Source organism: Abrus precatorius, unplaced genomic scaffold (genome assembly GCF_003935025.1).
Source record: "Abrus precatorius isolate BTA unplaced genomic scaffold, Abrus_2018 Scaffold9, whole genome shotgun sequence".
NCBI classification, from domain to species: domain Eukaryota; kingdom Viridiplantae; phylum Streptophyta; class Magnoliopsida; order Fabales; family Fabaceae; genus Abrus; species Abrus precatorius.
Window position 1 is genome coordinate 10,988,680 of NW_020874439.1, and position 17,010 is coordinate 11,005,689.

Here is a 17,010-nt window from a genome sequence, read left to right on the forward strand (position 1 = left end):
CAAATTGTTTTGTCTTTCACTTAGTTGTGTACTCTGCATTCTAAGAGTGAAAACATCCTCCAGATAACATAATGCTCATTTATTCTTTATGGAATAAAGTGAAATAACCTAAGTATTTTCTTGAAAATTGTATTTTGTAATCAACTTTATTCAAACCTCTTGAAATTTAATTAAAGTATCAAAGTCATACATGCATCTTTTCAAATATCTCAAAAAATGACTTTCTTTTTTCATCAAATTGTCAAGGTGTTTTATTCCATTTGTGCATTATGTGTGATTTGCATAAAGCATGATGTGTCTCAAGCATTACTTAGACAAGTATCTTAGTCATTGTTTGATCTTAGTCTGTAAAAATCATTTTTGTTTGTTTTTTAATAGTACGCTTCCAAGAATGTCTCAAACAACCATTCAAATTATTATGTCATTTCATTATATAAAAAGCCCGCCTCAAATATAACGACGCATTTATAATAGTTAAAACCTAAAAATAATGTTAGAGGCTATTAGCCCGATTAGTACAATATCTAGTATCTCGCAATACAACGTCACCAAAGAACCCATAATTAATCACCATATTTGGATTTGTCCAAAAAACATTTATGATTTGTTCATCAACATCCATTTGGTATGCATGAAAAAATGATGGATTGTTCACCAAGTGTCGCTGAAAGTATTGCATTAGACAACTGTTTCTCCATATATTATTCTCTTTTGTCTCTTTATCTTCAAATAATTTTTTGCATCAAAGCAAGTATACCAAACCTTAGCTCAATGTCCTGCAAGTGTGCTGATAAGTTGAAATGATGACTTTCATTGCAATCGTGAAAATTCAGTAAAATCAATCTTATGAGCTTGAACTTCAGTTATTTTACAATGCAAAGCAAGCTTGTGTTTTACCTCAAATATGGATGTTTATCTTAAGCAAAACTCTTCTGCCATAGTAAATAGGAACCTCTTCTCACATATTTTAATCAATCTTCTTATTTTCATTGTACTTTCTTATTATCACATCCATATTCCAAGATAATACATGTGGTAAGAAAATTATTTCATTAAAAATAGAACAATTCATATTCAACATAGAACAATAATAGCATCATTTGTTAATCAAAGTACAATTTCATCTTGCATTTACAAAAATTATATTCCTAAAAGACAATAGTTTTCTACTAAACAACATGAACAACAACAATATTGTTACTAACACATGAATCATCACACTAATACTTAAAATCTTAATCTTATTGCTAATTTTGAGTGAGTTATGAATATGCAAAAAAAATTTCCTTTGCCTTAGTAGTGCAATTTAATTATTTTTAACTTTATTATCTTCCCTTAACTTGAAAAACTCATAACTCTTATCAAACTGAAAAATAATATAATAAATCAGTAAGACAAAATGGTTGAACTTATTTCTACATAAAAATAAAATTTATTTTTATAAAATTATCGTATAATTTCTATATTCTTAAACACTCATTCTTATATTTGTTGTTGTTATGCAATAAACACTCTTCATACTGTAATAACAAAATGAATGCTCAACCCCTTTATGAGCAAATATCATGTTGAAGATTGCAAGTGTATAAAAGTTAAAGTTTCACTCTGTTTTATTGTTTCAAAAAGAACATAAAATCTTAATTTATATGAAAAAAGAAGATTAATGATATAACTTTTTTTAAATAAAAAATTATAAGTAAAATTAAATAAATGACGTTAAACTATTTAAGTAGCGCATAAGATGTATTTGTTAAGTGATATAACAAAATTAATAGAAATAATAAACATGAAAGAAAAATAAAACTTGAAAAATGAAATAAATAAAAAAAAGTAGAAACCGAAACAAAAATTTATTCTAAAATTATGAGATAAAAAATTAATTTTAACTGTTAATTATTAAAAAAATAGATAAATTTCAGTTTTTGCAAGGGACTTGTCGATAAATCTATACTATGAACCTCATTAACTACAAGTTTCAAGAAAAAAGTGGGCTACAGCACCATTACCATTGTTTACAAAGTTGTTTATCTTCTTTTGATCCAACTTGCCATGATCAAAGTGTTAGGATCTCAATTATTAGTTTCACATAAATTAAGATGTAAAATTAAAAAAAGAACTAATGAATATCTTAATTCTTATAATTCTGAATAGGAAATGAGTACAATAATTTAAATTATGATTAATATCTTAATTAAAAATAGAACGAAATGTGGATATCACGGAAAGGCATGTAGAAGAGGAAGAGGGCACACGTGCAACGGGTAGTGGCTGACCGCAATTTGCGGGCAGTTGTTGTGGGGCCGGAAGACAAGGACAAGTGAATAGAAGCGCCAGCAAGACAATGAGTCAGGTGGGTCCCACTCTAATGTCATTGTCGCCTTCTCCTTCTCTGTGGGTCCCTTGCCCCGTCAGCTCCATGTTTGCTTTTTCAACTTTTCTTCTCTCTCTCTTCTTCTTTTTTAAATATTATTAATCATAAATTTAAAATCATAACATCAACTCTTTATTTAAATAGAAATTAATTTGAACAAAAATCATTTTTATTGGGCTATCAATACTCTAAACAGCTAACCATTGCTTAACTAGATGCCCCACTAATTTCACATATTTTTCTTTTAAAAATTATAATAATTTATATTTTAAAAGTATTTATTTAAAAATAAAAATATTTAATAATTCTTCTAGAATTGTGGGAAATGACGGGCTGGGTAAAGCAACAGCCAAAAGTGGTAGCTCAGGGCTCAGCAGCACTGCACACATATCATCACTTTGTTTGATTTTGATGCGATGGGACTATGATCATTACTATTATGCCCTTTTGGTGCCATTCATTTTCTTTTTTTAAAAGAAAATAAATGTATTAAATATTTAAAACATGGGACACATAGGCCTCACATGCAATGCAAGTTGTGTATCTTAGGATGACATACCAAGCAAAAGAAAGATTCTTATTTCATTGTGTCACCCTTTAACGTAAGGGTTCTGAGACATTTGCCATGACACACAACATCTTCAAATTAATCAAACTCTTTGTGCCTTTAATCACTCAACAGTTCATCATTTCCTAAGTGGCACGTTCTGTTCATTCCTGCAACCACAGTATCAACTAACAGTTAAACAAAATTAAATAAAAAAAGTAAAGTGATTCCTTTGTCTAAGGAATAGTCCAAGTGAAGAGAACCATGTTGAGACATGATTTCTTTATTTTCTTCTTTTTTGGGTTTTTTCTTGCCATTAGTTGAACCATAATTCAATTTCAAAGTGAAAAAGCAACAAATTTTTAGGAGGGTAGTACAAATATTCAACAGAGAAAGGGCCAAAGATGAAAAGGTTATGCAAAGAGGAAAGGTCTTTTTTGGGAAAGAGCTTATTGCATTAAGTGGTCCCAATGTTTTCAAGTTTCAACCGCGCGACCTCCTAAAACTGGCGTTTGCCAATTTTTTAACGTTTATTCAATCACGTACAATAAAAATTCATGTATAATATTTCTAATAAATATTATAAAATTTAATATACTTATATCATTAAGTATTTTAAATTTTAAAAATTATTATTACATATTTTTAGACATTGGATTTTAAACTTAATGTGTGATCCATCGTAATTGGGGGCTATTCTGGTGCATCATAAACCGCAAGCAGTTGTATGGTCCCTACCAATCAAGTTCTCAATCTAACACATCACATGCTTGGTTAAAAAATATATGTGTATGTAAAAATATTTTTTTTTCTTTTGGTAAAATAAGCAGTAATTTGTGAATGGGTATGCAATAAAAATTTGCTAAAAAATGTTTAATTTGAAAAGACACGCTACTTTACTTTCTATGTTTGTTTATATCACAAAATAGTCTTTGTAGATTGCATGCACAGAGAAGGGTTTTTCTTTTTAGAATTGAAAATTGAAAGCTTTCACGCCATTTTCATTTTATAAAGGAATCAAATGTAATAGTTAATTAGTTATTGGACTTTTCTTTTTAAATATCACAAGGAAAAATAATATCCCATTCCAATTTTAATTTTTATAATTCATCATTGTCTTTTTTCTAATATAAAAATAATACTAAAAGATTTTTTATAAATTTTAAATTTTAAATAAAATATTTATAGAGTTAACTACTAAAATTGAGTTTACTATAATATATAAATACTAAAATACTATTAAGGCATAATAATGTGACTGAAGTAATAATATTTAAAAAAGAATAAAATCTGAAAGGCGATTAATTTAAAAATTTACCCATTTTTTCTCAAGTTTTGCGAGTTCAATAGGATTTTCATAAAGGATTTACGTGAGAGAAGAAAATAGGCCTAAAAGGGTAAAATATGAACATAATATAATATGATAATAAAGGCTCATGATTGGAGAAGAGCACGAGTATGCCCTTGTATGTGCACTACGCTATATAACCCAATTCCTCTTGAGCCTCTCATTATATAATAGCCATTTTTCTTTGGTTCCATTCCCTGCATTTTCTAGCTCCTTCTTTCAACTAATCTATGGCTACATATTCTTCCCCTCCTTCATCACCTCCTCCATCATCATCTTCTTCAATTCCTTCCCCAAGATCTAGCATGTTTTACTATGCTGGAAGTGAAAATCACTATGAGGAGCCTCACTTCCTCCAAGCTTGCTTTCTTTGCAACAAACCACTTGGCCAAAACCATGACATCTTCATGTACAGGTTAGCTTAGTTTCCATTCAATTCTAAATTTCCTTCAATTTATGAACAATCTAATCATACCCAGATGCTGATCTTGCTTGATTCTATCAAACTTATTTGTTAAAGATTTTATTTTTACATTGAATTTCAAGTGGGACCTAAGGAGAAGTTTTGTTTTCTTCTTCTGTTATAGACTCTCAGTTTTCAGATCTACTATAAAGTATGTACAATAAATCTACAATTAGTATCATGTTTGGTAACAAATTAATTTTGTGGAGTTAATATTTTTATTTTTTAAGAAAGTTAATGAAAATAAATAATTATTTTTCAAATTAAGTTGAACTCCTGTATTAGATGTTTCTAAGGGTGAAAAAAGTTTCTTAATTTTATTGGGAGCTTTTCTTATTTTCTGGATTAAACATTGATGGTGATACAAACTTTACTTGGATGAATTGATTTCTGATGGGAAGTGAATTTTGCAGAGGGAACACACCATTCTGTAGCAAAGAGTGCAGGCAGGAACAGATAGAGCATGATGAGGCAAAGGAGAAAAGTTGGAAGCTTTCTTCCAAAAGGGGTGTGAGACAATCAGAGACCAATCAAAACTCCACACCCAACAAGACTGTGAGAACAGGCACAGTTGCAGTTGCCTAATCAAAATGATCCATGATATGATGAGCGGTGAAAGAGTCCAATTTTTGAAGAAAGGAAAAAGGGTGGAATGGGAAATTCCCAATGAAAAGAAGTGCAATCAACAATAATCCATGAAGATTCTGATTAAACCGGGATGAATCTTTGATGCCTTTTGTAAAGAAAAAGTGTAGTTGGGTTTCAATTGGGAGAAAAAGGCCCAACAAAGATTTTTGGCTCTTTTTGTTTGTGTTTTTAACTTTTTGGACATTTTGGTTTGACCCTTTTTTTTCTCCTCTTATCTCTCTTCCTACTTTGAGATGCCTTTTCTTTTTCATGAAAATTGAGGCAATGGAAAGAAAAGTGTCAAAGAAACTTTATTGAAGATCTAGAGGAGTGAAACCTTGTTACATTACTCCACCATCATGTGTGCATCCCATGTAATAAGAATATCCATAGAAATATAATCATAGCCACTCAAATCTCCCAATTGAGTTGTCCAAATAAAAGGGTTTGGATCCTTAAGAATGTAACTTTAGATTCGATGTAGGAATTATTGTAGATGAAAAATGTTATAGATTAGTTAGAAAAATTAGTCTCACAAAACGTATTCTTAGAAACCATAAATTGAGAAATTATTAAATGAATATAAACCTAAAGATTCATATTTATTCATTATATCATAGAATTATAGAAGAATATTTAATAAATATCTCTTAAAGTATGATGTCTAAATAGATAAAAAGAGAAGAGAAATAATAAATGTAATAAACAATATGATATAACAAAATAGATCTACAAAGATGAGAGATATTAAGTAAATAATGATATTATTGTAATGCCTATAACTTGCAGATATAAATTATCGGGCGGAGTTATTGACGCTTTCATTTTATTTTATTTTATTTTATTTTTGTCTATACTTCACTAACAACTAGTAATTGAAATTCCTGCTATTAGTCTCATCTAAAAATAATAATAAATTTTAATTGAGTGTATTAATGGGATGAACAATATAATTGAAAAGTGGTGAGGTTGATTTGGTTGACCCAATTTCCATGTGTGAAAATTTAGTAGTATGGAACAGGAAAAAATGTTTCTGCTTATTTAATTTTGTAAATTATTTCTTTAAGTGCCTCTTATGATATATAATAAAATAATAGATAAATAAAAATCATTTATAAAAAATTAAATAACTTTAAATGCTCACACTTTATATGTATGTTAATTTTTCTGATTATTAAAAAAATTATTAAATATTAATAATATTTTTAAGACAATAAATACATGTATGTACTAAAATTTTTTCTCATATAAAAAAATGTTAATAACGCATTTTATAACATAATTTTTCAAATAATTTTTTTATTATTGAATAAAATTTATTTAAAATTTTAAAAATACATCAGTCTTATTCTTAATTTAACAAATGTCATAATTAATTTTATAATTCTTAAAACTATATTCAAACTAATGTTAAGAAGCATACTACCAACACTTTTCTTTCCTATATTTAATTACGGGTTTGTTGTATAAGAATTTATTTAAGTATTTAAAAGTATTAAAAAAATAACGTATTTGTTATATTAAAAATATAATAGATTTTTAATAAAATACTATAAGTATTTTCTTTTAAGAGCATTACTAACAAGATGTTTTTTTAACATATTTTTTTAATTTTTAAAATATTATTTTAATTTTTTAAAAATAGACTAATAATAATAAAAAATATTTTTAATAGAGTATCCCAAAAATTGTGGAAATAACATTTCTCTTTCCTTTAATTATTTTATAGATGTCTATTATTGATTGAAGTTGATGGATCTGCTTACCTAATAAATAGTACATAATCAATAAGGTGTAGCGTGTAAGCTTTTTAACGATGGATACATAATGATGATAATAATAATAATATTAATATCAATGGGAACTAAGAACTCAGTGACAACTCACACACAAGTGTGCAACAATGAATTCAATTTGAACTTCTCATCTGTTCCATCCACAAATGACCCGTCTCCGGTAACCAATGCTTCTTTGGAAGAAGGGAATTTTATTTTTATAATAATGAATGATGATATCTTTTTTATTAAAAAATAAAAATTACTTTTACAATTAAATATTAATTTTTTATTATAGTTTTTGGTATATTATTTTAATAAAGTTTATTTATTAATACACAAATGAATAATATTTTATTGGAGTATGTTTTCAATTTTATCACACAATTGACTGTTGATGAAAATTTGTGTTATGCTATGCAAGTTAAAAATGTTCACGTTCATTATCGTTTTATGTTCATTTAAAATTTGACAACTAAATACTCAAATGATAAATGCTAACTAGTGTCTTTAAATATTAGTTAAGAATTAGAATCACTTTTTTTATTTTTAAATAAAAGTGTTGTTAACTAAATCAAACTATATAACTTCCAATACATCTTTACTTGATTTTAAGAAGAAAACAAGTGTTTTTTAATTCTTTAATTGATGTTCTTAGACTACTAGTTAGTAAAACTTTAAATTAATTCTGAGAGAGACCACATCAGTTATAATAGTTCTTGGATAATAAAAACTATACACTTTTGCAGCAATAAAAAATTACACTCAAATTTGAAATTTGAATATGTATTTAATCAATTAAATTATAATTTGTTTAGTTACATCAAACTCTACAACAATCAAATGTGTATTTACATGTGTATTTTGACTATCAAACAAGTTAAGGTGCTTCTTATAGATACTAATCTAACTAAAGAAATACACATTCTAGAATCTTATGCACAATTTATTTCAGGAAAAATTATATTAATGATTCTTTGCATTTATTTAAACTCTAAAATATAAATTCAGTTCTTTCTTTTTTCCCCTTAATTTGGTTCATAATATTTTTTTGGCTGTAAAGTTTTCTTCATGTCAATTATGTTAAAGAAAACTTCAACAGAAGCGTCTAACATGGACATAATGTCATTAATATGTACAACAATGGTGTTGTAGAAAATCTCTCTCTTTCTCTCTATCTCTCTCTCTCTCTCTCTCTCACATACACAGAAAAAAGTCACAAACTATACACCACAGAATAACTTACTAAATTAACAATATATTCATAGCTATCATTCATAGCAAACAAAATATATGGCCACTGAACAACAAAAAGATCATTAGCAATGTAGTGCTATTAGTGTTCAGCATTCTATACATCAATGACATCTAGTTTTTTTGCCTGTTTTGTATATCCATCATTGGCCCAAAATGGACCATGTTCCCAGCCACACTTAGACATAATGAAATTTTACTATGAAGAAACATTGGCTTTCTGAAGGATCATAAATCTTCTTCTACTAGCACTCTCAACATGTTCACCAAGTTTTGCAAGATGCTCCATCCTTTTTTTCCATAACTCTGAAGAGCCTGGTTGTTTTGGCTCTTCTTCAGCCTCAACTGGATCACTTTCAGATTCCTCAATACTCTTATTATCTGCAGGGTGTTCTTCATTAGAATCTTGGATGATTATCTGCTTCAATATCTCTACCACCTGACTCATTGTTGGCCGGTCTTTTGCACTCTTACGCAGGCAATGATCGGCGAGTTTGGCAATTTTTCGTGATCCATTAATGGAGTATTGTCCTTTAAGGCGCGGATCCATAATAGTATCAAACTTTTTGCTATCAGGAGGATAGTGCTTCACCCACTCCAATAGTTTCTGCTCCGTTTTCGGCCTGTTTCTTTCCATGGAACGCCTGCCAGTAAGCATTTCATATAGCACCACACCAAAACTCCACACATCACTCTTGGCAGTGAGATGGCCTGTCTCAATGTAATCTGGAGCAGCATAACCATGTGTTCCCATCACCTAACACAAGAAAAATTTACATAAACACTTATAATCTTGATGATCAAGTGTAAATGCATTATAGCACGGATTTTTTGCTTATATTTGGATGCCATGTTAATCACACAATTACTTAGCTAAAATTTTTTGAGAATCACAAAATTACGTGTCTTACTCCGATTTAATTGATTTCATGATTTCTAATAAATTTCAACCAAAAGTAAGATGCGTGTTAGAGAGTGTGTTACTACTCCTCTGTTTACAAATAGTGTAATTAAGTTTAGAATCTAAGCAGAAGAATATTTATGCAGTAGAACACGTTGGAAGTTTTATCACCAACAATTATGGAAATATTGAAGTTTATAACAAAATTATATTCACAGAAAAATCCAACAGGATATTTTCCAGTATCCAAATTCTCTTGGATCAACAGATACAATACACCAAAGCAAAAGTGTAAATGCTACTGAATAATCACAGGGAACACAAAAAATTACCGCAGTTGAAACATGAGTATCCCCAGCAACTGGTCCCTCCCTAGCAAGTCCAAAATCAGAAAGCTTTGGCTTAAAATCTTCATCCAGCAATACATTGGACGATTTAAAATCTCGATATATCACCTACGGCGTTACCATACAAATCTTTAGTAGAGGATATAAAAGCCATCTAACACTGAGAAAACCAATTGAGTGAAAAGAACAATTGCCACTGTTAAATTAATGATATAAATTATTGTGACAACAGCATAAAAATCCGAAACACACGGCCATTGACTGAATTAGCATAAGACAAAGAAGGAGGGAAGTTCTTTGACATTCACATGGTCATCAGATAAGAATCACTTACCCTAAAGAGATTTTCTACATACGTATCAAATTTAATATGGACAAGAAGTATATATTCTGAGAGTTTCCTAGCTATTTCAGTGTTCATAGCTAGGTTTATCTGATTCCTCTTATTGAGGAGTGACTCCCTTAAAAGCTTAAGTTGTTCGGTGAATAAACATTAGTGCTTTTAATTTCTAACATGTCCTGTCCCTTGAAATCATGTTGGTCTTAAAGTATGGATAACACATGCACCCGCTAGTGCAGTAAGGATTGTAGTCTTGACCACATGGTCATAAAGGCACTAATACAATCTTAAGGGCAAATTCTATTAAAAGCTTAAACTAATAGGTGAAAATACATAAATGATTGTATACTTCTAATTCTGGTTAGTGAGGGAAGCAGGGATAATATATAGTCATAATGCTTTAACTGGAACCTGAACTTCTAATTCTTCATGAAGATAGGATAACCCCTGAGCTGCTCCAAGTGCTATTTCAAGTCTTGTTTTCCAAGGAAGCGGATCATAGGCTTTATTGAAAAGATGAAATTCTAAGCTTTTGTTTGGCATGTATTCATACACAAGTAGTCTCTGGATCCCTCTTTCACCATCCAAAGCACAGTATCCAATAAGCTTGACAAGATTTGGGTGCTCCACAACACCAAGAAACTGAACTTCAGTCAACCATTGCTTGTGGCCCTACATGACAGAAAAATGGTCAAAAGAATATTCTGATATCACCATATTTAATACAAGAACAAAGCATCCCAATGTCAACATATTCAATATTAAAAGAAAGCATAAGAAAAAAAAAGAGCAATCTAGCTTCTTTAAGCTAAATGTTACTAACAAATATGGGCATGCATAAACAACAAAAGCATAATATATTCAGGATAGTGATTTACTAACATAAAAATATTGTCCATTATAGAATTAAAACAGTAGTGAAGATAGATCCTTTAATAACTCATAATCCCTTCATGTTTTTCATTAAGAATAATATTTACTTTCTGAATTAAGCAATACCTGACATCCAGAACCCCATTTGCTACGGAGTTACATTACAGTATTATGTCAGTAAAATAGTCCTTTAACATTAATTCAATTGAATCAACTAAATTTTCCAATAGAAAAATGGCTACAAATGCATCAGGGAAGTAAGTATCTTGAAAGAGAGGATTTTTGTGTCTGAATCTCTTGAGGAAATCTTCAGCATATCAATATTATCTATAACACAATTACAACCTCATATTGCCGGAAACAAGAAAACTAGGAAACAAGTCCTGACTAAGTAAAAATATTGAAATCAAATCCTAGCTGCTAACAGTAAATATACAGCTCCTAAATAGGTGATATTATCCAAAAATATGACACTTTCAGACCCTCACTATCTTACTCTTGAACCTAAGGTCCCAGGATGAAAGAAGATAATATTGTGCATAGACATCTATAAATGTGATTTTGAAATTAACTTACATAAATATAGATTAAAATAGGATAAAGTAATATGGAATCTTGAGATAACTGAATAACAGGAAATAATTATCAAATGAGATCGTCTCTCCCTGAGAAATCTTAAGGATGGACTCCCCACATTGGTGGGTGGTGCATTCAAGGTAATTAATTTCCCTAAGAATTGGAGAAAGGTTCAAGTTTGACCAGTCCACACTCCACACAAGGAAATGGATCCCCTAATGCATGATTTTCACTAGATCTCCTCATGCAAAAATGTTGTATTTGTCTCTCCCTTGATTGAGATTAGATAGGTAAGATCTTGCATGAGAGAATCCATTCCCATCAAGGTAGAGAGAACATCTCATTAGCCAATATGCCAAGTCCATGGGCTGTGGATATTGACTTCGAAAAAATACTAAAATCGCATGAAAAGTAAAAATAGTCACGTATTGCATGAAAAGTTGCATGATACTTCTTTGATGGATCACATCACATGAATAAATATAATATCAAGAAAAAAGAGGAGACAAGAAAAATTTTCACCCTGTCTGATTTATTTAAACTAAATTTATGCTTTTCATATTTACTAATTTTCATCTCTGAGCATAAAAATTTATGTTTATTTGTGGCATTTTCTGATAAATCACTTTCCAAGAAATTCATTGACTCTCATACCTGCAATGCATCCTTGTTAAGCCTTTTGATGGCAACTAAAACAGGAGCACCATTTCCATCAACAGGCTTGATTGAACCTTTATAAACACTTCCAAATCCACCTTCTCCTATCTTCAAAACCCTGCTGAAATCACTTGTTGCACGTTTGAGCTCAGTAATGGAGAAGGCCCTCAAATTGTGACCCTTCTCCTCATACAGTTCCGGTATACCTCGAGGCGACAGAGACGAGCATGACGACTTGGTGACCCTTTCAGGCCCTGAAAACTGAAGTTCATCTTGCTCTTTCAGTTCAGGTGCTGACCTTTGCTTTGGGCTCCTCGATTTGTCTTTGAAGTAGTAAAAGCACTTCATTGCATAAACAATTGGCTATGATTCTTATGCACTATCTCTGATCATAAACCTATAATCAATTCAGCAAATCACCTGAAACAATGATTGTCAAGAATAAACATCCACGATACCATTTCCACCTAAAAAACAAGAAAAACACAACTAAGAAGTGAACAGTGACACCCCAAATACATCTACAAACCAAAAGCCAAAAATGCAAAAAGTTTTAAAATTCTTGCACCCCAGATAGCATTTTGGAGAGAGACAAAAATAGATTAAACAACACTGAAAAGTTCACCCAACATACAACTTTATGCAAATGAACCAGAATCTATTAAATAACACAAATAAGCCTCAGAAGGAAAAAATAGTTGAGCAAAAAAAAGGGTCGCAATTGAACAGTGATGCCCCAAATGCATATATATCTCAAAAGACAAAAAAAAAAAGTTGCATACTTTCTGCACCCTGTATAGAAAATTGGAGATAAGAACAAGAATAGATTAAGCAACAGTGAAAAACCCAAATAAGAGTTTACACAACATACACCATTTTCAGACCAACAGAACATGCAAAATGAACCAGAATCCATTTATCACGCGAGTAAGCTTCAGAAGGAAAAAAAAATTGAGCAAATAGCAAAAGGGTTAAAATTGAAGAGTAAATAATTGGAGTCCTCACAAGCATACAGAAGAACACAGACGCATGGCTTGGCTACAGTACACATTCTAGAAGCTTATACTTTGCACAGAGAGAAGAGATGGTTCGGGTCCATATGAGTTCATCTTTTGAAAAAGTTTGATGTAACAATAAAAAAGAGATTTTTACATGTTATTTTATATTTTATGTGCATTTTTAAATGATTAATAAAGAATATGAATCTTAAAAATAAAATTTAATAAGTAGAATAAAATTTTTAATAAATTTTTGTTTATTATAAATATTAAAGTTTAATCGATATTTTAAATTTTAATAAAATTTTTATTATTTATTAATTCAACTCAATCTTATAAATTTAGAATAATAAAATCGTTTAAATGATATATAACTCATAATTTATTTGGGTTCTCTTCCTCACGCAAATTAAGGAAAAAAAATTAAAGAAAAGTTCTGAGAAACTTCTGTCATTTTTCATTGATTGGTTGACCAAAGGCAAGCCAGCTTGCCAGTTTCTGTTTCTCAACTTTGAAGAGACAGAGATGTCTGTATTGACCAAGTTTTTTATGAATGGCTATTGGCTGCTCTTTTTTTTCTTTTTTAATTAATTAATTAATTAATTTTAAGATCAAATCTCACACGTCGACTTACATAGATTTAGGTTTTGTTATAGTATTTAATATTTTAAAAGCCAATGTTATGAGAATTAGTTTTAAAATAATGGTTAAATTAAAGTTTTAATATCTATACTTAATGTTATTTTTCGTATTAATTTTAAAACAATACATTTTAATACTTACATGTACAAATGTTTGCAAGTTTACTGTCACTGTTTACTAAAGTTATGAGATGTATTAGTATTTTGTTGACTTCACAACTATGTTAATTTTATCTATATATTGGATTTTTATTTTATTTTAATCATTGCATAAAATATTCTAGTATCGTTATAACTTTAATAAATAAGTATGATTTTTTTATAAATTATTTTTATATAAATATTAAAATATAGAAATTGTTTTATAAAATAACTAAAAATGATACAAATATAAAAACGAAATTTACAATTTAACTTAAAACAATTAAGGTTAGCCACTAAAGTTGGGTTTAATAATAAGAATTAGTTCTGTATTTCACAAGGATGTGAATTTGAATCTAGTTATTAATGTTACACCTTTGTTAATAAAGTAAGGTATAAGTACCTTTAGAAGTAATTTTTAACATAGACATATTTTATATTTAAACATTGAATCACTGAATCTTAATTCATCTAAATTTTAGTCAACAAAAAATTAAGGTTATAAAATTAATTTATATTTAAAAATAAGATTTTAAATATAGTTTTAAAAGGTTAAACTCGTTTGTATGATAAAAGCAAAATCATGTTCATTATTCTAAATAACATGATTAATTTTAAAAGATAAAATCTAAATAAAATGAATCATTAAAAAATTTCAAAAATCAACCGGTGAGATTTTTTATTGAGAGGAGTTAGATTCTATTTTTAAACTATAAATATATGGGTGTTTTAAAATTTTAATGGATCCTATGCTCAACAAAAAGTAAATTTTGCCACCCTAAAATTAAATGGAGTTAGTTTAGCTTATTCAAAAACTTATTTCAAAAGCTTTTAAAAAAATAGTTATTTTCGGTGAAGTAAATGTTATTAAACATATCATAAACGTACCATCTAATTTCAAACTTACGTGGTCAAATCATACAGTTCCCTTTCACCAAACACGATATCTTGAACTTGCTTTCCAACTTACAATTTTTATGTTATGATAATTACCTACTATTTAAATAAATATTTATTTTTATAGGTAAAACAAATATTATTAAAAAGAATTTAAGGAAAACTCAAAACTCATATACACAGAAAAAATTATTTACTCAGAGAAATAAAAAGCAAAAATATACTTATACAAAATTAAGTCAGATGCAATTTCGTGAGTTCAAATACCTATCAACTAACATAATAGCTTCTCCCTTACTAACAAGTGATAGCCATTTTCAGAATCTCAGAATAATAGAATCTAGGACCTCTCTCTCATCCAAAACATCATTTGAAAATACAATTCTATTTCTATGCAACCACAAAGACCATATTGTACTTACCCAAACAATTAATAAGCATATTCCTTCTCTTTTACTACAGCCAACACCAACCTAAGAAAGCAAATGAGTCGATAAATCTGAAGGAAAAACTAGTGAAAATTCAAGCCAACGTGCAGTAAAGTACCAGATTTGAGATGAAACTGAACACGTTAAAAATAAATGAGTTGGAAGTTCCTCCAAACCATGACAGAAGCAACTAGTTATATCATCAATTTGAACACCACGATCAATCAATAAACCTTTACAAGGAAGTGCATTCAACAACAATTGCCAAGAAAAAATCAGACACTTAAGAGGGACCTTCCCTCTCTATAGCCTTTGCAAGGCATCTGCCGTACAATGATCTACACTATTAGGACCACTAAAAGTTCAAATAGCCATGAATACGCAGATTGCACTGAATAACAACCTTAAGAATCTGCCCTCCATACCCAATTATCTTCTTGTAGTAACTTAATAGAAACTCCATCCACAAGCTCCAACAAAAGATTAAAGCTCGAGATCTCATGTTGAAAGAGTCTTCTTCGCCAATTAACATTTCAAACCCACCTAGTGCCATCATGAAAACCATTCTCCAATACACATGATTCAGCATTCCTCGCCAACGCAAATAATCGCGGAAATGCTTCACACAATCGCACCCCGACTACCCGCTTATCTCTCCAGAAAAAGAGTGTGTAAACCTGTACCCACACTTCTATCAAACTTCTCATTCAGCCATGAATTCCCTTGATGAATAACTTCCAGCAAATCACGCCACCACAAAGAACATCTGTTGTAAACTGATGAACACTAAATAAAAGAAGCTAATCTTTCATATCTAGATTCCAATACCCGCACCCACAATGAACTAGAACAGTTAACACCTCGCCACAACCATTTACCAAGAAGCGCCTAATTAAACCACTACACATTCCTAATGCCCAAGCCACCATTCTTCCTCGATCTATATGTCGTTTTCCATTTCACCAAGGGGATTTTAGATCCATCCTTAACACCCTTCCATAAAAAATTGTGTTCAATAGTGACAATCTCCTTTATTACCGACTTTGGCACCTTAAAAAAGGATAACGAGTGCAATGACATAGAATTAAGAACAACATTAATCAAAGTCACCCTACCTCTAATCGATAAATACCTATGCTTCCATGACGCTAACTGCTTTTTAAGAGCCTCTAACACACCCTTCCATGCACTAGGCTTTCTTGGGTTAACACCTAACTGTAACCTGAGATACTTTAATGGGAAACTACCAATCTTATAATGTAGGAACTCCGCAGCCAAGTTTTCAAAGTCATCACCAGTGTTAATCCCCAATACAAAAGATTTATGGAAGTTAATTTTCATACCTGACATTAATTCAAAGCTACGCAATACTGCTTTCAAAGTCCACAAATTCTGCACCGAAGCCTCTCCCATAATCAATGTGTCATTTGCAAACTGCAGCAAAGAAATATCTGGTCCCCCTACCCCAATCTTCACACCAGAGAACAATCCAGAAGTCACTGCCTTCCGCATAAGAACTCCTAACCCTTCCGCTGCCACAAAAAAAAAAAAAGGGGGCAAGAGGATCCCTCTGTTTTAGGCCCCGCTTAATATGAACCTCCAATGTAGGACAACCATTAATCAAAGCTGATAGGCTTCCCCCACACATACAAGCTTCCATCCAACTGACCCATTTGTCTAAAAATCCAAGGCTACGTAATATAAACAAAAGATATTCCCACTCTACCGAATCATACGCCTTCTCATAATCAAGCTTTAACACAAAACACCTCTTATTATACCTCAGCACATAATCCAACTGATTGTTCGTCTGAAATTATTAAATC

General features: G+C 30.2%; 2 protein-coding genes across 3 annotated transcripts; one reads left to right on the plus strand and one right to left on the minus strand.

Moving 5' to 3' along the window:
- The first annotated feature begins 4,420 nt into the window (after window positions 1–4,420).
- Window positions 4,421–5,959, plus strand: LOC113850222 (FCS-Like Zinc finger 3-like). The gene is made up of 2 exons (XM_027480664.1): window positions 4,421–4,681; window positions 5,143–5,959. Exons 1-2 carry the CDS (start codon window positions 4,497–4,499, stop codon window positions 5,312–5,314), a joined length of 357 nt encoding a protein of 118 aa, XP_027336465.1. The 5' UTR covers window positions 4,421–4,496; the 3' UTR covers window positions 5,315–5,959.
- Window positions 5,960–8,360: 2,401 nt separating this feature from the next.
- Window positions 8,361–13,203, minus strand: LOC113849546 (probable serine/threonine-protein kinase PBL19). Of its 2 annotated transcripts, none has more exons than XM_027479531.1 (5): window positions 13,085–13,203; window positions 12,077–12,499; window positions 10,385–10,645; window positions 9,619–9,741; window positions 8,361–9,142 (listed from the first exon to the last, which is right to left on the minus strand). In XM_027479531.1, the coding sequence occupies exons 2-5, from the start codon at window positions 12,425–12,427 to the stop codon at window positions 8,585–8,587; spliced, it is 1,293 nt and encodes a 430-aa protein (XP_027335332.1). In that variant the 5' UTR covers window positions 12,428–12,499; window positions 13,085–13,203; the 3' UTR covers window positions 8,361–8,584. The 2 variants fall into 2 exon arrangements, with proteins under 2 accessions (XP_027335332.1, XP_027335333.1); XM_027479532.1 differs by having other exon boundaries at window positions 8,373–9,142; window positions 13,107–13,151.
- Window positions 13,204–17,010: the final 3,807 nt, after the last annotated feature.